Source organism: Acomys russatus, chromosome 4 (assembly GCF_903995435.1).
Source record: "Acomys russatus chromosome 4, mAcoRus1.1, whole genome shotgun sequence".
NCBI lineage: Eukaryota > Metazoa > Chordata > Mammalia > Rodentia > Muridae > Acomys > Acomys russatus.
In genome coordinates this window covers 14,929,627-14,951,540 of record NC_067140.1, presented here as the reverse complement: position 1 = coordinate 14,951,540, position 21,914 = coordinate 14,929,627, and the positions used below count along the sequence as shown (strand labels likewise).

The 21,914-nt window shown below is 51.6% G+C and overlaps 1 protein-coding gene across 2 annotated transcripts in view; it reads left to right on the top strand.

Moving 5' to 3' along the window:
- Positions 1-1,341: 1,341 nt before the first annotated feature.
- The window catches only part of Slc13a3 (solute carrier family 13 member 3), a 69,065-nt gene continuing 48,492 nt past the window's right edge, over positions 1,342-21,914 (top strand). For both annotated transcript variants that reach the window (XM_051143810.1, XM_051143809.1), the window contains exon 1: positions 1,342-1,508. In XM_051143810.1, coding sequence (XP_050999767.1) covers positions 1,398-1,508 — 111 coding nt within the window. In that variant the 5' untranslated portion in view covers positions 1,342-1,397. The remainder of the gene's footprint in view (positions 1,509-21,914) is intronic.

The following is a 21,914-nucleotide window of genomic DNA, read 5'->3' as shown; positions in this document are numbered from 1 at the left end:
AGCCTGATCTACAAAGTGAGTCCAGAACAGCCAGGGTTGCATAGAGAAACCCTGTCTCGAAAAACCAATAAAAAACCAAAATAAAATAAAATAAAATAAAGACAAAAAGAGTCAAACAGCTAGATTTTAATTCACTAAGTTTTAAAAAGAACAAGGGGGCAGAAAGCTGTGGGGAAGGGATAGGGGTGCGCTGCTCAACCTTTCAGCCCCTGGGTTTTTAAACTAAGCTTACTTGAATAGCAGGAGACACTCCCAAGACACTTTCTGGGGTTTGTCTCCAGGGTACCTTTGATATGTTTTTCTTCAAAGAGCCAGCTTTTGATATCTTTTGTGTGGGTTAGAGTCTGCAAGGAACTATCTTTTAACACATTTGGTTCTGGCTGCCTGTTACCAGCAGAGGGTCTGCTCACCTATGTTGGAGCACAGAGCTTACCGGGAGGGAGAGGGAGCGTCCTCCGCCTCCAGGCAAAGGTCCATAAGCCGCCATTGGGGAAACGTGTCATACTCTTAAGGAGGCAGGTGACCAGCTGAGTGTAGACCAGAGTTGGTCCTCGTGCCTCTTGCTTTGCATGGGCAAGGCCTTAGGTTCCTTCCCAGCATCTCAGGGAAACAGAAAAGTCCGGATGATCCCTTGTTGCAAATACAGCGGTCTATGGAGGGTGCTGAAAAGCGGGAGGGGGGCGGCGCTAGCTGCTGGCGGCAATGTAAAAGTGCAGACTAGGAAGAAAGAGTCCCTGGTTTCTTAAAATAGTAGAGGTTAGATTATAAGCTGACCCAGCAGCTGCCCATCTGAAACTGGGGATGTTGGCACACTTCCATAATGCCAACAACACTCAGAAAGTAGAGGCAGGAGGATGATGGGAGTTAAAGGTCATCCTCGGCTGCATAAGGAGATTGGGGCCAGCCTGGACTAAATTAGAGCCTGTCTACCCCGGCCCGTCCCCCCGCCCCCAACCAAGCAGGTTGTACCACTGTGAAGGGAATACTCCCACCCACAGGAGACTGGGCCCTTCGCACTAAGCATTCTCCCCACCAACCTCCAGTCACGAAGAGGCTGCAAGCATGGTTGGTCACTAGAGGCCACTTATGGGTCAAGGCACCATGGTCTGTCTCGACAGGGTCTGAACTAGGGTGACAAAGCTCAGGCCTTCAGCCTCACTTGGTCTTTGCTTCATTTCCCACGTGAGTCCAGAGTGGGTCGCGGGTCTGCGGGTGTGTGTGGAGAGGGGGGGCGGCCTCTGGGGCCCCTTTCCTGCTCCTTGTCCTCAACTCTCCCCGGCCCAGGAGGCGCGGCCGGGGCGGTTCCGCGTGGCTCCTCCCCGCCCCTTAGGGCTTTTAGGTCCTTGCCGGCCCCGCAAGGGGCAGTCGGGCCTCTCGGGTCTCCGGCGATCGCGCGGATGGCGGCGCTAGCGGCGCTGGCCAAGAAGGTGTGGAGCGCGCGGCGCCTGCTGGTGCTGCTGCTGGTGCCACTGGCTCTGCTGCCCGTGCTCTTCGCCCTGCCGCCCAAGGTATGGTGGCCCCAAGCCGAGACCCTCCCTCCTGCCTCGAGCTGGCCTCCAATTAGGAACACCAGCTCCTGTTCTGCCTTCCTTTCCTCTCCCTGGTCCGCCTCTCTCATACCTCTGACTCTTCCCCCGCTTCTACAGAAAATTCTAGATTTTGAGCTCTAACTGCGTGCTTGGTGCTATTGCGGCATCTCCCTTCACAGTCTTTCCGAATGATAGCTGTGTGACCTGTCGCCAGTCACTTAACCTCTCTGAGCTTTGGTTTACTTACCTCCATTTAAAAAGAGAGAATACGATAACGCCACGTACACTCATGGTGAATATCTTAGAACCAAGCCTGGTATGTAGTAAGCGCCTGATGCGCGCCAGCTGCTCTTGCTCTGTACCCGTTGCTCAAAGGTTAGAGAACTACGCCTTCTTCCTGAGTGCTTCCTAGAGGAGGTGTCACCTGTCCTGTGTCACTTCTGGAAAATTCCTGCAGAGACCCCCCCCCCCAATCAAGCTGCGGCAACTACGGTTTGGACACAGCAAGAGACAGTCTCAGGGTGACTCAGAGTGGCGAGCTCATGTCTGAGAGCTCAGAGCCCTTGGTACTTCTAGAGTTCAGAGTGGTCTCAGAGGGAAGGTTGGGAGTGAGCTCGGGGCACACATCAGTTCCTAGGGGCTCTAACACCATTGGGAGTCCCCGAAGGGCACCAGGGCCATCATGTTAAGTTGCCTTTTTCAGAAGGTGCTTGGCCACCTCAGGACAGTACCATGAGCTAGTGACACCCAAGAGCAAGCAGCTGAGCCCCACCCAGGGAGCTGCCTGCAGAAGGCCTCCAGCGTGCCTGACAAGGAACGGTGACCCCAGGTGGGCCGTGCACAGCGAGGAGTTCTTCGGTGCTCACTTATCCAGCCCATCGGACTCTGTTGACATTGACTAGAGCAAATAAATGAGCTCAGCAGGGCCCTGGGCGAATTGCTTGCCTGGGCCCCCCCACAGTCTCCTTCCTTCTCCAGGTCTGGCTTTCCTTGGCTTTAAAATGGGGGTGATCTTCTCTTTGAGAAACAATGTGGGGCTGGTTGAGGCTGGTGTGACAGGCTTCTTCCGGGAAAGGTGGAGGGTCAAGCCGGGACACTGGTCTCGTGGCCAGCAGAGGTCTGGATAGAGATTGTGGACTCGTAGGAACAGGATCTCTGCAGGGTCGTATGGTTGCTGCATGCTCTGCCCCAGAGTCTCCAGTGAGGCCCTGACAAGAGAGAGGACATTCCCACTCTGCCTTTAACTGGATGGGGCAGCCGCAGCTGCAGCCGCAGCCACCTTAACTTGTGTTGGAAGAGTGGCCAGCCTGTGGTGGCCCCAGGGTAGCCATGAATATGGCTCAACACAAATCTCAAACTTACTTAAGGCATCATGATATATATATATATATATATATATATATATATATATATATATATATATATATATATATATATATTTTTTTTTTTTTTTTTTTTTTTTTTTTTTTTTTGTAACTCAATGGTGAGGTTCTTAGGTGCTTGTAGATGGCATGGTGTGGCAGTGTCAGAAGGTCACACATGCTCAGTAGGGCTGTTTGTAATGGGCTGGCACCTTAGTTACCCAGGAAGGACTACTTGTTGGTGGTGGCTCCCTGGTAAGAACTCTTTCTGTGGCCCTAGATGTCACTGCCTCTAACCGTCGTGGAAGGCAGGTGGGTTCAGCTTGGGGAATGAGTGATTTCACATATTTCTCCTCAGGCTCCTGGTTAGTAAGAGCTGCTGGGTGCTACTCTGCGTCTGGTGTGAAATGTGATTTCACGGAGGGCACCTTGGTTTTCCTTGCTAACTCCGCTTGAAAGCTTCCAGGCAGTGTAGACACGGCCTCCCTCAGGGCCAGTGGTCCAACCTGAAAGTGCTAACCGTAGCTCAGTGCGTCTGTAGTGTCTGCCCCACTTCCCTCCTCAGGTGGCTTCCTGGAAGCTTCTAAGCCCAAAGCATGCCAAGGCCACCATGCAGGAGGCACTGGACAAACATGGCCTGGTCATCTTTGAGAGTGGCAGGTACCTAGTCAAAGGAAGACAATCGGAGGGCCAGGGCATCTGCCACTTGGTGTGTTATGAAGTAACGGGGGGGGGGGGGGACCTGCCCCAGATAAGCCCCAGGCTTCTACCTCCGTGATCCCTCCTATAGGCCATATGTCTGCTATCCAGATGGAGCTGGTCCACTGTGGGAAGCTGGGGTCGAGAACGGAGGTTCTTGGCCTTGTATCTTACACCGCGATTCGAGGTGTGAGCTGAGGGGAAAGGGGAAAGCCAAGCTGAGGCCTAGAATTCCTGGCACCCTGGATTTTTGCCCCCAGGATCATTTTCCATGGCCCCAGGGGTTACCAGAAACTCCGGAAAGTCAAGAGGCTGTTGTGTTTCCCACCAAAGGCCCTCTCCGGAGGTGGGAGTGTACCAGTGGCATGGATAGCGGCTTGTGGCCGGGACCACTGTAACCCGCCTCCGAATTAACAGCAGCCTGTCTGCTTGCAGAGTAGCTCTCTTCCCTCTGGTTCTAGGAGGAGCAAACAGCTGCTCTGTCCCTCTGGCTGCTGTGAGTTCTCCGGCGTTGGCATATGACTCTGAGGTTGTGCTAAGGAAGGAAAGCTAGGGAAGGCTGGACAGCAACTGTGGCATAGGTGGTGATCCAAGCAGGCTGCAATGGAGGGCATTCCCCTGGGGAAGGCCCTGCTTTCTTTTCCCATAGGCGTTCTATGCACAGGCTTTGGGGGGGGGATGTCTTTTTAGGGGGAGGTAGTTCATCTGTAAGTTCAGGGGTGCTCTTTTGTTAGAAGGATTTTTACTTCCCTGTTGGTGGGATTTGAGACCAGGACTGGATTCTCATCCCACAGGCCTCCTCTGGCACCCAGACAAGTCACTGGCTCCTCTGGGTCTTCCCTTCAACATGGCCGGAATGCCGCCCGCCTTTCTGGCTACCCTTTGGGCCCCATGATTTTAAAAAACCATGGAAGCATGGGTCTTTGTGACTCTAATTCAACACTCAGGAATGGGAGCAGCTCCCATTTTCAGATAAGGAAAACAGGCCCCGAGGAAATTAAGTGATGGGAGAATAGAGACTGAAGTGAAGGACTGAATAGAGAGGATGTCTCCTTGCTTGAAGGCGGAGTTTCTGAGCCTTACTTTCCTCCTTGGTGAGGGAGGGGCTCCCCAGCTCAGTGGATCGTGTGTGGGTAGAATCGGGCAAGGCTCTGAGGCAAGACAAGGCTACATGTGTGTGCAGCCAGCATGTTGCCCCTCCCTTCCTGAGCCTGGCTGTCACGGCACAGCTCACTTCCCTCCCACACTGGTCTTAAGCAGGGAGTACAGGCCACGTGCTGTGGGGCACACCTGTAATCCCAGGACTCTGGGGAGGCAAAGGCAGGAAGACGTCTGTGAGTTCAAGGCCTGCCTGGTGTACACAGTGAGTCCAGGACTGCCAGGGCCACACAGAGAAACCCTGTTTCAAAAAACAAAAACCAAAAGAAGAAGGGAGTACAGCGGCCACCTTCATCTCCACAGATGAGGAGAAGGAGACAGAGCAGTTGAGTCCTGTTCCTGACAGAGCACCACCCCAGCGCCTGTTCCTCCACTCTTGTCCCTGCGCATTGGAAGACAGAGTGACCAGGTTGTGCAAGGCCCTGGTGGGGAAATACAATAGGATTCCAGCCCCGTGGGACAACATTTTCTGTGACCAGACCCTGCTGAGTGCTCTTCACTTACAGCATTTCACTGAGGCCCAGAGAGGGAGGGGGCTGGGGGCTGGAGGGCGGACAGCTCAGATTGTATAGCGCTTGCCTCGGAAGCATGTGGGGCTGATTTCAAGCTCCAGAACATGTCCCATGCACCTGTGATTCCCTCACTGTGGGAGGCAGAGACAGGGGATCCCTGGGACTCACTGGACAGCCAGGCCACTGAGAGACTCTGTCACAAGGAGGTAAACGATCTTCCTCAGGATGCCCTCTAGCCTCCAGGTAAGTAGATACATCATGCATGAACACACACAAACACACAAACACATACATACAACAAACACACACATACACACAAACACATAAACGCACACATACAAACACACACAAACACATGTACACACACAAACACATAATACAGACAAACACATATATACATACAACAAACATACACAAACACATAAACACACACACACACACACACACGCACACACACACACCACTGAACCCTAGAAAGCTAGGAGCAGGGTCTGACTTTATCTCCTTGTATAAATACCACCACAGCAGTCACTGGTCCCACACACCTCTGCTATTTCCTTGATCACAATCCTCTTGTTTACTTTTGTTTACAATCCCATACTGTCCCCCATGCCTTCAGTACACGTACAGGGGAGCCTTTGTGTGTGCCCACGTATGAAGATCCAGGATTGTAAAGATCGAATGAACGGAGACGGCAGCGCATACATGGATTCTGGGGTCTAGGTCATCCTGGTCACATGGTGCATCCAAAGCCCAGGGCCTGAGGAGGCCTTTTGGGGTACCAGGTCATTAGGAGAGAAGGCAGGCGTACACCAGAGTTTCAGAAGTAACTGGAGGCACGAAGGTAGTGGCCCAGGGCAGCCTGTGGGTCTTTAAGCCTCTGTGTCCTGTCCAGCCTTCTATGTTGACCTTTTGTACCTAATCGGCTGGATTTGGACTGGGCTCCTGCTACACTGGGCAGCTGTGAAAGTGCCAGCAGCCCTGACTGCTCGCTGTTACCCTGTGAAAACCTGGGGACCACCTAGGTTCAGGAAGTCTCCGAACAGTGGTCACCAAAGATGGCGGCACCCAAAGCCCTTGTGTATTGAATAGGAAAGGGACTTGACAGAGGTGACCCACAGAAGGGGAGGCCATTGCCCCATTATGACATGGGTCATATAGAATGGTATTGGAGCCAAAAAGTGACATGATGGCAGAACCTCAGGGCAAGCAGGAGGATGCCTTAGAACTGGCTCTCACCTCAGGGCCTTCGCAAGCATGCTTCCCTCTGTTCACCCTTGGGGCTCACAGCACCTCCTCTAAGGCCTTCCCTGCCCCCACCTTCAGGTGCTGTCTAAAAGGGAAAATGAAAGGTGCACCCGGCTCTGCTTTCTTCTCCGCTCCTTTCTCTCACAACCTTTACCACCAGCTGGCAATCCATTTTGTATTAAACTTAAACAATGTATCTGTCTACACCCCTCCCTCTGCTCAGAGTTCAGCTCCACAAGAGTGGGGTTCTCTGTTCATACCGAGGAGTCTTCAGCCCAGCATAGGGCCTGATGTGTAGTAGATACCCGGCAAATACATGTTGCATAAGAGAACAAAGGAATGCTGGCCACCAGCCAAGCTCTCGCGGTGCGCTTCTCACAAATCCTCTCTTGTGACCCTGGAGAGGAGCTCCTGTGGTCCCATGGTCCTCTCTGCCTGTTTGATGCAGATCTGAGGCCGCCTTCCACCCCCACCACCCGACTCTGTGAGTGTTGGTGGGCAACTGCCTTCGGATGTTCCCCAGGCTGAACCCAAAGTCTAGCTTGTCTGCCCCCCCACCAGGCCTTTTGCCTTGTTTACCATGGTGTTGGGGTGACATGGACAGACAAGCTTTTACCTTGGGCCAGGCCGGCAAGCCAGAAGGCATCTGTCCCATCGATTGTCCCTAGCCTGGATGGAATAGGGACAGGGAGGAGGGTAGGACCCTGCTCACTGTGCTGGGAACAGCAGGAAGTGGGGCCTCCATTTGCCCCACACTAGACTTCAGGGCACTGTGACCCCAGACGGCAGGAGCTGGCACATTATATCCAATAGAACTGATCCTGTGACACCAAGCAAGGCAGCCTCCAGGGTCCAAGGCTGTAAAGCCACTTGGACATTAGTAGATGTCTCAATTCACTTCCAAGTCCCGCCCTGCATTGGGCTGTCCGTCATCCACCTGCCTCCTCCTCTTCTCATGATGCTGGGATTTGTCAGTGTGCTCCTAGCCACAGGGTGACTATCGTGGAGGAAGAAGTTCGGCACATTCACAGGCGCCTAGAAACAGGAACAAGCCACTGTGCCACCAAGGATGCCCAGGAAGTCCAGGGCTTGCCAGAGGCAGAGGGAGGGAGGAAGAGAGATTGGAGCCCCTTTCAATGGGGACAAAAGCTGAGGCAGGGCTACAGGTCAAGGCTGGCTGCTGGGAGGACCTCAGTGCTCTGGGACACAGGGCTGTTCTAGATAGTGTCTGGCCCTGGGGTGATTTGGGGGACGTGAACAACAGCCTAGACTTGGGTCCCTCTAAGCATGCCGCTGGAGTGGGCTCTGCAGTGGTTAGCTTGCTGTGTGAGCAATGCTGCAGGCTTCTTATCTCAAGGGGTAGATATCGCTTGGTGATGCAGCCCATCCACGTGTCAGCCCACCAGGTGCAGAAGCCACCAGCCATGCTGGCCTCAGGACCTTTGCACTAACTCTCCCCCTGCTGTACCTGGATGCCTATGGTTATTGAGGTCTTAGGACCTTGGGCACATCCTCCCGGATGTGCGCTTTAAAAACCTTGTCCCTTTCACCCCGCAAAAGCTCTCCAGAGCTACACTGCTTGATTGTCTGTACAGCACTGTGTTCGGGTCTATTGTTTTGTTCCGTGTCCATCTCTCACCCTGGCCTGAGGGCAGCTTTCAGGGTAAAGGGTTCCCTCTGTGTCCCCAAGGCCTAGAACTTTGTCTGGCGCCTGGAGGGATGCTTGGCACCAGCAGAGTGGACAAGCTTGAGTTTAAACATAGGTCCCTGCATTAGAGTGTGTCTGCCTCTTAAAACCCCCGCCCACAAGCCGGGTAGTGGTGGCGCACGCCTTTAATCCCAGAACTTGGGAGGCAGAGGCAGGTGGATCACTGTGAGTTCAAGGCCAGCCTGGTCTACAGAGTGAGTCCAGGATAGCCAAGGCTACACAGAGAGACCTTGTCTGGAAAAACCAACAAAACAAAACAAAAACAAAAAACGCAAAAACAAAAAAAACTTGCCCACATCTGGATTGTGGCACATTTGAGCTGAACACAATGGCTTCTGCTTCTTCAGCTGGGAGACTGGGGTCAGGGTACAGAGGGAAGCCATCCTGGCCTACCCACAGGGAACCCCAGAGCATCCTAGAAGTCCTCTTGGTTAGGTGGCTAGCTGCCTGTCTCTTGTGGGCAGCACCCCTAGCTCTGGGCCTCAGCCGTAGTCCTCTGAGGCCTGGCCAGCTTTCTGCGTCTCCATACTTCTGCCAGGTGTGTAAACAGGCCTGCGTGGTTCCTGGTGAACCAGCAGGGAGCTAGATCAAGTGTCCTGACCCAGCCCCATGGGACGGTGCCCTCTGCATTGATGAGCTAAGGGATCTGATACCCCCCAGACCCTGAAGATAGGGACAGCGTACCACTGCCAAGCTGCTGCCTCCAGGGCAGAGGCACAAGGCACTTGGGAGGAGTTGTTTCCCTCCCAAGCCTCAACGTCCCCCCAGCAGAGTGGCTCAGTGAAACCCTCTGGCCAGGAAAACAAAAATGCCTGGTGTTCAGCAGGTGCCTAGTAAAGGCTGGCTGCCGCTGCCTGCAAGATGAGGGCGTCAGTGTCTGTGTTCTGTGTCTCAGAAATGCACATCAGTTGTGGCAGCAACCCACAGGATGAGGACACTGGAGAAGGGCCCTCCAGGGTAGCATGCCTCTGTCATCCAGCTCGGTGGGGACCCACAGTTTCCTAAGGAGCCCTGAATTCACAGGCTGGCCTGAGAGAGACCTCAGTGTTCAATGTATCAAGCTCCTCTGCAGAGAAATGATGGAGCCCAGGAGGCTGCAGGGAGGGATTTCTTCCCAGAAGTCTTTTAAGAATCATGGCTCAGCAGGATAGTGGTGGTGCACGCCTTTAATCCCAGCACTCCGGAGGCAGAGGCAGGCAGATCTCTGAGTTAGAGGCCAGCCTGTTCTACAGAGTGAGTTCCAGGACAGTCAGGGCTATCACAGAGAGAAACCCTGTCTCGAAGAACAAAAACAAAACAAATAAAAGAACCACAGCTCAGGTGTCACATGCCAGCTCTGGGATGTTCAGGACTGCTCCACACGTGTGTGAAGCAACCAAGGCTAAAAAGCATTTCACTGAGCTGTCCTGGCTGGTTTGTGGCAAATTAAAACTTCTTTGAGGTAGCCCCTCATCCCCGTTACAACGGCTATCATCAAGAAATCTGATAACCTGGAGACTGGAGAGATGCCTCAGTGCTTAAGAGCGCTCACTACATTGCAGAAATGAGTATTAGAAATAGAGGGGGCTGGAGAGGTGGCTCAGTGGTTAAGAGCACTGTCTGCTCTTCTGAAGGACCTGGGTTCAATTCCCAGCACCTACTTGGCAGCTCACACTTGTTTATAACTCCAGTTCCAAAGAATATGATATTTTTACACTAATGCACATAAAATAAAAGTAAATAAATTATATTTTAAAAATATTAGAAAAGTCTGACAAAAGTGTTGGGGAGGATATGGAGAAAGAGGAACACTTATTTACTGCTGGTGGGCATACGAATTCATAGGCCCACCATGGAAACATGTTTGAAGGTTCCTCAAAACTTTTTAAATAGAAGTTAACATGAGCCCGCTGTTCTGTTTCTGGGGTATACCCAGAAAACCCCATGTCCTGCCATTTGCATTTTGCTGGTGGTCAGGGATATTGAAGACTTTTAAAATTAGGGATTGGCTATTTGTTTTGCTTTTCTTCTCTTCTTTTGAAAACTGCCTATTCCATTATTTTGCCCACCGCTGATTGGCAGCTCTATTTCCTCAGTTTTTAATTTCTGCAATTCTTTGTAAATTCTGATGTTAGCCCCTGTCTGAAGCAGAGCTTCTCAAGATCAACACCTGTTCTGCAAAGCTCCCGGTGCTGACTGGTTAACTCTGCCCACTGTTTCCTTCTTTGAACTCCATTAATTGACACAGACTCCCAGCTGTTGGTACTTGGGGCCGGCTCCTGGGCTGTGCATGTTCTGGTCAGAAAGCTCTTGTCGGCCCTGCTGCCTTGAGGAATATCCCTTGGCTAGAAGCTTCAAGATTTGGGGTCTTAAAATCAAGGTTTTTAATCCATCTCGAGTTGATTTGGGGGGCAAGGTCAAAGATATGACACTGATTTCCGTCCTCTGTAGGTGGACACCTAGTTTTGTCAGCACTGGTTTAACAGGCAATCCTTCTTCCAATGCACAGTTTTGCTTCCTTTGCCAAAAACTAGGCAGCTGTAGCTTTATCAGTTTATTTTCAGGTTTCCAGTTCTGTTTGGGTCTACCTGTCTGTTCCTAAGCAGCACCAGGCTGTCTTTATCACTGCCACTTCTGCATTGTGATTTGAGATCAGGTGTGGTGATCCTTCCAGCTGTTTCTACTCCACATGGTTGCTTTTGCTGTTTGTGGTTCCATACGAATTTTGGGTGTTTTTCCACCCTAGGTTGTTGAGATGTGGCATCAGAATTTTGGGAAGTGTTGCTCTAGGTCTACACATTAATTTTGGTAAATGTTGGTATTGCCATTTCCATAATATTAATTCTGCCTATGCCGGAGCGTGGGAGATCTTCCCACCATCCTCTGTATCTTCTGTGATGTCCTTTCTCGTTGACTTGACATTTTCATAGTGGAGGTCTTTCTTAAGTGTATCCACGGGCATTTAAGTTGGTGGGGCATCTGCTTTGAATAGGAGATTTCCCCTAATCTCTCTCTTGGAGAGTACAGGAGAAAATAAGGCACAAAGATGTGCTCCTGCCTTGACTGCACTTGACACATGGAACATTTCTCCCTCAGCCTCCCCAGCAGCTGTTCATTGTCACCTCAGCACCTCATGACTGCTGCAAGAATGAACATCTGTGCCAGGAACAGGTCCTTGGATTTCTGTATCAAACCTCGACCCCCCCAACAGTGCTGGTTTACAGCAGCTCAGTGTGAGTGAGGAGCTAGGGTCACTGTCTCTCTGTAGAAAGGTGAATGGAAGCAATGGGGTCACGATCTTTTGAGGACATACCACACACCAGACCCCAAGCTACATTTCAGCTCCCTCACACATCATAGCAGCTCTGCCCAGAAATGGGTAAACTGAGGCATGGGGCAAGCTCAGCAACTCCTCTGCCCAGGGTGAATACAAAATGAAGCTACAGCTGAAGGATGGTGGTCTGGACCCACGGACCTCAGATCTCCGCAGTGGGTTCCGGTACCCCGTGCGCAGTGTGGGGCTGAGCCTGGCATAGTCAGCGCCTGACTCCTCGTGCTGGAAGGTTCTGGTGGAGGAAATGAAAGGATGACCCTCGGCAGAGCGCTTCTATGGGCTCTTCCCACTTCCTCCCTGGGTGGCTCAGCATGGAGGGTCAGCAGAGCACAACGCAGGTTCCCTGTTGCTAGAAGGAGAGACTGAGGCAGGAAAGGCTCAGCCAGAAGCACCCTGAAGGTTCATGGTTGAAAGGCATGCCTGGGTCATCCTGTTACACAAGGGTGGGCCTCTACTACTCTCCCCAGACCTTACTGCTCCATGATTCAAGCCCGGAAGCCATCGAAAGAGAGTCGTGGCTCAGGAACCCACCATGTCTCTCTTGAGTGCCTAACAGGTTCAGTGCATAACAGGTTTTCCTGGCTGCTTCTGGCTTCCACACAGGGTAAGAAGGGGTAAAGGGGGCAGAGAAAGCTTCCTTCTTTCTGATCCTGTCCTCTGCTCCCCAGAACCAACAACCAACAGAGAGAGAGAGAGAGAGGGAGAGAGAGAGAGAGAGAGGAGAGAGAGAGAGAGAGAGAGAGAGAGAGAGAGAGAGAGAGAGAGAGAGAGAGAGAGAGAGAGAGAGAGAGAGAGAGAGAGAGAGAGAGAGAGAGAGAGAGAGAGAACAAGGACAGCTGGGTGGTGGAAGGTGGAACAGGCTGTCTTTTGTTAGCTCCTCCACTTCAAGGCAGGCACCATCTAAGCTCCCAGGAACCCAGAAGACAGAAGACCAGGGCAAGGAGCGCCTTTACATTCCCATGACCCTCTGGGGCTAGGCGGTGTCCAAGGCTTCTGCTCCCACTGTGGGCCAGCTTTGCTGATGGCGAAGCCAGACTTCTTGTGCCAGTCTTGTCCCTCCACTTCCTGGCTGTTTGAACTTGGGAATGTTACTCAGTTTCTTTATGCTGTGGTCTCCGCTTCTCTAAGTGAAAAGACAGCTGGTAAGGAGCTGGAGGGATGGGGGTGTTCAGTTTGTGTGTCTGAGAAACCGAAGGAGTGAGGCCCATTAGGGGCACTTGGGAAGCGTTCTGTAGTACTGTATGCTAGTCTGGATATTTGCATCACTATGAGCCAGTGGCTGGTGGGCCCAGAGGGCCTTTAATGGAAGCTGGGGCTCATCCCTGTACCCTCTGGCCTTTCCTCATCACTAAGGTCCTGAGTTCTTAGATTCTCACCCCCCCCCCTTTCTTCCCCTTTAAGCTGGAGTAAGGCTCCTCTGCCCTAGTGGGCTGCATGGAAGGTCAAAGGAGATAGTTAGTGCCTGTGCTGAGAAAAACCTCAGAGGGCACTCTGTTGCCCTTCTTATCTTTGGTTCAAAGCCCAGTGCCCTGGAAACAGGGGGGGTGGGGTGGGGTGGGGGGCGGCAGGGGGGCCCTGTGTGAGTAGTGGAGGCTGTCCATCAAAGGGGATCTGGAGAGTGCCAGCGCCAGGCCTGGGAGGGCAGGGCGAGGTTCCTGGGTCGGACAGTGGAAGATCACTGAGGTGGGGCAAGTTGCCCCATGCCAGGAAGCCCTGGACACGAGATAGGACATCTGACCCATGAAGCATCTGAGTTTGGCTAAGATCCAGCTCTTCGAGAGGAAGCCAGGCACATCCTCCCCAGCCTCAGTTTCCTCACCCCGCTCACCTCTGCACACTAGGCCAGTCTACCATGCTCTCCCTTGTACCCAGTACTAGGCATGCAGGTGCCTCGGACACATGTTCTAAACTTAAAGTCAAAGGAAGCTTTCTTTTGTTTTATTTCAGAGACAAGGTCTCATGTAGCCCAGGCTAGCCTCAACCTCCTTATGTAGCTGAGGATGACCTCAATTGTCCAGCCCTTTCTGCCTCTGACTCCCTGGGACCCTGGTCATAGAATGGAACACTCTGGATAGGATTTGAAGTTCACCTCACCAAACACCTTCAGGCAGGGATCCCCCCAAAGCTAGAGAAGCTCTCCTGAGGCACCTGGACCGCCAAGTATGGGATGCATCTCCTGACCCCATGTTTAGAGTTGATGGGATTCCGAGACAGTTAGGGAGACTGAGGCACAGCCAGGGGAGGAGCTGCACAAGGTCATACAGTGAGTCAGCTTCTTTTCCCAGAGGGACACAGCAGACTGCTCTAGGGCTGGGCTAAGTCAGGCTGCTCAGGCTCCTGATCCAGGGACCTTCCTGCCTGGAGCCTGGCTGCCTGCTGGCTTGTGAATGATTAGTGAGGCCTGGGCAGCCAGAGTGTGAGCTGCCCCAGGAACACTTTTAATGAATGGCTCCAGGGGCTTGAACTTGTCAGGACATCTGCTAATGAGTCCAGGGGTCAGCACAGCACTGGGTAGGGGAAGGGGCAGCATCCCTGCCCCCCACAACCAGCTCCTCTCTTCTGTTTTGACCCCTAGATGCTTTCTTGGGTGGTCTCTAAGTCACAGAGTGAGAACCTAAGTCAGGCTTGGGGATTCCTGGTCCTCTCAGAGCAGCCTCCTGCTCAGAAGGGACAAGCACTTGTCCCAACACTCATGAGACCTGGGAGCTGTGGCACAGGATCTTCACCTAGGACTGGGTGACACCTCCTGGGCTTATCTCTGGGCCTCTGAGGCCGTCACAGGACCCTTGTTTACAAGTGGAAGCCTCTAGCTGGCACCTAGCTCTGTGGACTGCATTCCTGTTGGGTTCTTGTTTGAATTGTCAGGTCAGGACCCGACCCCAGGCTAGTGGTCTGTACTCCAAACTCCATTCCCTTCAACACTTGTGTCCAAATAGCACCTACAACCATCGCCTTCACCCCACAGAGATGATCCCGAATCCCATGGGCGTGTCAGAAGGGAAAGTCTAAGGCTTCCTTTTGTTAGGTCTTGTTTGAGCTAGGAGTCTCGTGACGTAGCCCAGGCTGACCCCTGCTTCTGCCTCCAGAGTATTAGTTAAGGCTACAGGCGTGGGCCTCCAGGGCAGGCAAACCTAATGTAAAAGGAAAGAAAGGTGCACAGGTGGCAGGGCCACTCTGCAGGAAGTGGCGCCACACCTGCAGAGTGTGAATGTGGCTGACTCTGTGCCATGCTTGGCTGCCAGGCACAGGGATAACTCACAACTAGGAGGTAGAAATTGTTTTGGAAAGAGTTAAGTAATAGAGGCAGGATTCAAACCCAAGTACCACGGCACTGGACACCACCTCATAAGTCACAGGTTCCTCTGGGTCCAGGGTTTTACCTAGGTCTCGGTTCCCTGTCTACTGCTGTCTCCATGGGCCCCACACCTGCTTTGTGGGGGATGACCTGTCTTCCAGGTGGTAGACCCTTCTATGGTGGTAATGGGGACCATTGTCCCTATCTGTTTGCAAACAGGCTCAGAGAAGAGAGGCGGCTTAGCAAAGGATCCACACCACCGTCAGGGCACCTAAGTCTGACACTTCAAATCCTGCTCAGCTCCTTCCCTGCTGGAACCTGCCTCAGGGTCTCATAGTGGCTGTGCATTCCTGGAGCCTCGAGGGACAGTGGGTACCACTGTGGGCAGCTGGTCCCTTTCCTGGTCCCTCAAGGGCCAGCCTGGAGCAAGGGAGGAAAAGTCACCTGGGGCTGCCTGGAAATTATTCCCCAGCTCAAAAATTAACCTTCTGACACGGCATTTTTCTCCCCCTCCTCCTGCATGCTTTGTCTGAAGACTTTAATCCCTGTGACAAGGGTTGCAGAGTTGGGCTTTCTTTGGTGGAGAGATTACAATGCTTCTTCCTGTGAGAAGGCTGGGTCCTGGCCAGTGTGTCAGGGTAGCCCTGGCATGACTTTGGCTGAATCAAGAATGGTAACCAATTGCTAACTCTATCCTTGCTCTTAAATAGGCAAGAAACAAGGGTGAGCCCAGAGTACCCCCACAGAGTAGGTTGGGGAAGAGATTCCCAGTAGGGGTAGGTGCAAAACCTGAGTTCTAGGGCTCAGGAAGCAGAAGCCAGGGGATTTAGGAGTCTAAAGCCAACAATGGCTACATAGTAAGTTGGGGCCAGCCTGGGCTACATAAGACCCCTGGCTCAAAAAACCAACTAATCCACCAGGTAAAAACCAGAGCACAGGTCTCTCCCAGGGCTTAAGGTGGGACGAGAGTGGAGGCCCTGACCGAGCAGGGGCAGCTCTGACAGGCCTGTTCCGGGCTGCCTGATCTCCTAGTCAGCTCTTCAGTCAGTACCACTTCAAAGGTTCCTCTCCAGAGAGTTTATTCTCACTTGCACAAGCGTTGGGATTCTTTCTGGCTAAGCTTCTTCTTATTTGCTGGAGTCGGCTGCCAGTTTGTCGTCCATCACCTACCTGCCCCCCTCTGGCCCCCGGGACCTGCACCATCCCCCCACCCCCTGCCATCAGACAGGGCTCCTGCCTGTCTCTGCTCACTTCCATGCTCAGCACAGTAGACAGCAGCCACAGGAAGAAAAAAAATGCTGCAAACCAGGCCATGCAGGCTCGCAGGCAGGGCACAGTGGAGTGAGTGGTGGGCTTGCGTGAGAAAAGTCACAGCCTCAGCAAGGATGTAGGGGAAGAAAGAGCATCTCTCACAGGGGGAGATGCTCCACTGGAGGGTAGCTTAGAGCTAAGACGGTAGTGTCCCAAGGACCACAGGGAGGGGTGGAGGTGGATGTAAAGTAGGGCACAGGGACAGAAAGTACTGCTCCCAGCTCTGTGGCTGGGCAGTGAGGATGTGGGCCCCACTGTGTCTGAGTGCACCTGAATTCCTAAGAGGTGCCTCAAAGTGTTTATCTGTGGAATTTAAGAGTATTAAATTTTTTACTCATCAAAAGGAAATGTGAGCCAGAAAACAAACAAGAGAAACCTGTCTTTTTGGGATTTTGTTTGTTTGCTTTTGGAGACAAGATTTCACTATGTAGCTCAGGCTAGCCCCTGTCTTCTTGCATCATCCATCCTGAATGCTGGGGTGACAGGCATGTATCACCATGTCCAGCCTGCAATCTTTTATTTATTTATTTATTTTGAATTGGTGAAGTCATAGATGCCTATGGTAAGGAGTGAACATGTTAAGGGAGTGCTCATGCCTCCAGTGCTGAAGGTAATGTCAACACAGGGATGAACACTAAGTGATCCCAGGACCCTCTGCCAGGTCCTGCTGTCCTGAAACCCCCAACTTACAGATGTCAAAGCTGAGGCCTGGGGAAGCTGGGGAGATTTCAGGACCATGGAGAGCACACAGAGAACTCCTTGGTTCTGTGTCCTGGCGGGGGGGGGGGGGGGGGGGGGGGTTTGAAGTGTCACAATTCTGCCACACCCCCACAGCAGATGATTCTACTTCTGACTCTGAGCTTCTTGTGTCATTAGCTCGTGCCAGCCACATGGCCACACCGCCATCTGCCAGGAAGAAGCTGATAGAGATGGGACTTGGGAAGGAGTTGAAGTGGGAGTGCCCATTAGCATAGAAGAGAAAGGAAGCCCCATGTCACAAACCCAATTAATATGGGCAGCTGAGTGTGTGTGTGTGTGTGTGTGTGTGTGTCTAGATACATGATGTATGTACTTGTTAGTGTAAGGTATGTGCAAACACATTTATTTGAGATGGGTTCTAACTACGTAGTCTAACTAACAGTGATCCTCCTGTCTCTGCCTCTCAGGTGCTGGGATCACAGGCATGCACCATCTGTCATGCCTGGCTTCTCTTTTGTTGAGTCTTCTCACCTGTGGTATTGTTTTGAATGCACCCCTTACTTTCCATCCCTAAAGGCCAGCTTTCTGCTGCCACTCACTGCCCGAGCCCTGGTCTCCACCACCCCTCTGCTGAACATTTATTTTTAGACTTGTTTATTAATTTATGTTTATTGTTTTACTTATATTTGAGACAGTGTCTACCAGGCTGGCCTGGAGCTTGCAGCATAGCCCAGACTGACCTAATGCCAATCCTCCTGCCTCATCCTGCTCAGTACTGGGGTTCCGAGCATGTGGCACTCCATCTGGGGCTTCTGTTTTTTATTTGGAGACAGTTTTAGGGAGGCCATGCCCTCTGCTTTAGCCTTTCACAGGGGAACATTTGCTTTGAGGCCCCTGCTCTGTAGCACAGCTCCTCCTGGCTTTATTTCCTTTCCTATTGCACTCTCTTTCATCTTATTGCTCACTGCAGCATTGTGATGCTGCTGCACTGGCTGATCACTACACACTTGGGACCATTCTTTTAGAGACAAGTATTGGAGGAAAGTGTGGGGTCAGGGTCCAGAGCTGCAGGTGTCTGTGTATAACCAGCCCTGTGGGCTATCTCAGGACTTTGTCTGGTCTGTATTGCCCTTGGAGTGCTCTCTTCTAGCCAGGCTGGATCCAAGTGTGAAGAATGTCACATGCTTAGCTTGGGAATGGGCTTTTATGTCTCTTTTAGTCAGAGTGCGTTCCAGGCTGGGCTCGGTAACATACTCCTGTTATCCCAGCATTCAAGAGGCTGAGGCAATGTGAGATGTGGAGTTAGAGGTTAACCTGGGCTATACAGCAATTGCAAACCTGGTTTTTTGTTTGTTTTGTTTGTTTGTTTGTTTGTTTGTTTTACTCCCAAACCCCAAACCAACTAAAGTCAGTGGCGACCGGAACACTGAGCCATTGATCACAATACTGATCACAACCGTCATTGTCCTGCAGTTGCCACTCAGACAACCTGCTTCTTGTCAAAGGTCCTGGAGTCTCTACAGTCAGCTAACTTGGACTCTTTACGGTCACATACCTCAGGACACGTTCTCCCCCAAGTGCATAAGTAGTAAAGATGATATTGCTTCCCAGAAACCCACATACTGTCACACTCTGAGGATGCAACTGCCAACAGAAGGGGCCCCCTAATTCTAAGGCCTAACCCGACTGTGGGCGCCAGCTTTTCTTCATACCTGGGGATGGACTTTGCTCTTTTCTTTCATCATCAAAGGTAGCATCTTGTTCTACTCTGTCCCTCTTTGTGGCCAACACCCTGATTGCTCCAGCAAGGTGACCACAGTAGAAAAGACTTTGTCCTGTTAGCTTGCTTGCACACACTTCCTACCCACTGATTCTGCTCTCGGTAAGTGTTCAAGAGCTTTGTTCTGAATCATTTCTGCCCTCCAGACCCAGCTTGGCTGGGAGGACATAAGGGGCAGTGGCCTCTCTCCATTCCCTGGCAGACCTGAATCCATTGCACATAGGATGCTCAGCTGGGGAAGGGAAGATGTTTGGGGTCACCAGCACTGCTCCAATTGCTAACCAGAAAAATAATGAGACATATTCCTGACCCATGTACTGCCTAAGCCCTGCTGCTTTCCCAGCATCCTGCCAGGGCCAGCGCATCCAGGGAGGAGTTCTGTGCAGGTGGAGTCTCTGTAAGAGAGAACAGGGTAATCAAGACTCGAGGTCAGACTCAGTAGCCCAGGAGCTGCGACAGGATGTGGACTTGGCTTTCTGGGCATGACTGAAATGGATGGCTTCCTGCTACTACCTCTGAAAAGAGGGGGCAGGTAATAGTGTCCCCATAGATGTTGGTTGGGGACATTAATTGAATCTATGTGTATGAGAAGCCTAGGACTTAGAGAGTATTCTGGAAATGTTGCTGGTTGTCATTGTTACTGTCTCACCACAGCTACCTGGTGACATGGGTCAAGGCAGAGAAGGAAAACAGGACTCAGAGCTTCTTGAATTGATGTCTCCAGGCAGTTCTGTACACCTGGCCTCACAATTATTCCAGTCTACTTTCTTTTCTTGTAAAACCATTGTTGAGGCAGCCCCAGGTTATACTTGAGCCCACAGACCAAAACAGGAAATGCCCCTTTTAGTCCATTCTCAAAGAACTATATACAAGACACAAACCCTGCCAGGTCCACTTTGTTCAGCAGAGTCAAGGCTGAAACAAGCAGGGCAGAGGGAGGGAGGAGATGTGTATGTGTGTGTGGAGGGGTGAGGGGTATCTTAAAGACCGGTTCCATTTCTCGAGGGAGTGTTGGAATATTTCGCTTTTCTACTTCTGTTTCTTAGAACTGAGTGCGCTGTTTTCAAGAGATTTGTTTCTCTGAAGTCGTTGGCATGGCTGTTCGGTTTATCTTCATCGTCCCTTTGACACTGTAGTCACTGTGGGGCCTCCTCCCAGGTCATTGTCTGATGAGTTTCAGCCTGAGTGTTGCTAGCCAAGAAGCCACACTGTTGCCTGAAAGTTTTAGCTTGGGTATTATATGAGAGTGCACACACACACACACACACACACACACACACACACACACACACACACCAACTTCTAATTAGTCAGAGGGCCTGACTTGCAAGATTCCTCTACTGCCCCACAAGTCTCCTCGGGGATCTGAGTGCACAATGAGAAACAGACACTGTGTCCACAAGACAGCGGGGAGCTTGACCTGTGGACTCTGAGGAAGTGTGCAGTTTTCTGAAATGGAGCTGAGAGCTCCGCCTGGTGTGCCTGACTTCTCTGTTTGGCTTGTAGCTAATCATTCCTCTGGAATCTCCTCTGGGGCCACACCTGCCACTGAATACACTGTTTTGTGCTGGGCGTAGGACTCTACAGACATGACTGCAGCCACCTGCCCTACTGCAGCTGAGGGCAGATGTTTCTTTTCTGCCTCTATGTCCTGAAGCTCCAGCCTAGGACCTAGCCAAGAGAACCCATCTACCCTTCCTTCCACCTACCCACTCATCCAACCATCCATCTGCCCCTCACCTACCTATCCATCCACCCATTTATTCCTCTATGCATTCAATCACCACCCATCCATTCATCCATCAGTCCATCCATCCATCTATTCATTTATCCATCCATCCATTTCTCTATCGATCCATTCATCCATCAGTCCATCCATCCATCCACCCATCTGTCCATCCATTCATTCATATGTTTATTTACCCATTCTCCACTACAGACAACAAGACTAAGTATGTTTCGGGCTGTGCTAGGTTCTAGAACACAGAAGAGAATGAGACACAACACAACAAACAGAAACCCTCTTCTCCCAGAATTTTGGTCCTAACTGGCTAGACAGCACAAGGAACTCTCGTTGAATGCTGGAATCTCCCCAGGTCACATAAAATTAGGCTGATTTTCTAGCTGTTTCCACAGAGTACAAACTAGAGTGTTTAAGAAGTACTGTGCATGAATGCATCTTAGGAAACTTCATTAAACAAATGCAAATATGATTTTGTAACTTGTCAGCTTTCAACGCATCTGTCATGGAGCTTTAGCAGATGCTTGAAACTTCCCTTGGCCTTAGAACCCTCCTTGGGAATATCTTACACATCCTTAGATGATGGGTCTGGGTATCTGCTAGAGATTCCATAATGCCTGATCAACCCCTGGGAAACCCCCCCTTCACTGTGGTTCTGCCCATGTAGAATGCACTGGCTGGAGATACAGATTGCCCTGTTGAGGAATTGCTTGTCTGCAAACATGAGGACCTGAATTCAATCTCCAGAACTGACACGGAGAGCTGGCATGGAGGCCTCTGCTCATAATCCTATTGGCTGGCCAATGTAGCCTAACTGATGAGCTCCAGCCAATGAGACACTCTGTCTCAAAGGAGGCCGACCACATTTCTCAGAATGACTCCTGAAGCTAGCCTCTAGCCTCTACACACATACCAATATGCACGCATGCCTGCGCACGCACACACATCCATCCACACACATGCCTTTAAAAAAATATATTTCCTACCAGACATGGTGACTCGGGCCTGTAATCTCAGATACTTGGGAGTCTGACACAGAAGGGCTAAAGTTCAAACCCAGCCTGGGCTGTGGCATGTGCTCAAGGCCATCAAGTGAACAACGACTGAAACTAGTTGGACAACTAGTGGAATCCTGCCTTGAAATCTACAAAAGTAGAAAGAGGCCTGGGGTCGCAGCTCAGAGTTGGAGGAGTACATGCAAAGCCCTAGGTTTAGTCCCTGGTACATCAGAAAATACCAGACCAAGAGAGAGCAACCTGTGTTCCCATCTGCCTGCCTCAGAACACAGCAGACAGATGCTGGGCACACAATGCCAGCCCTGGTTAGCTAGCTTTGGCATAGATAGGCTCTGGGTTCAGCTGGAGAACACAACTTCTTTTTGAGTCCCACACAAAAGAAGCTTCCAGCACAGGCAAAAGGCATCCCTTCTCCTTCCCTGTGCCAGATACCTCTCACCCCCAGGTCAGAAAGCTGCCACTGTCTCCTAGAAGGTTTCAGTCATCCCTTCAACAGTTCTTCAAAGGACCCAGAGACAGAATCTGAGATCGAGGTATGACAGGA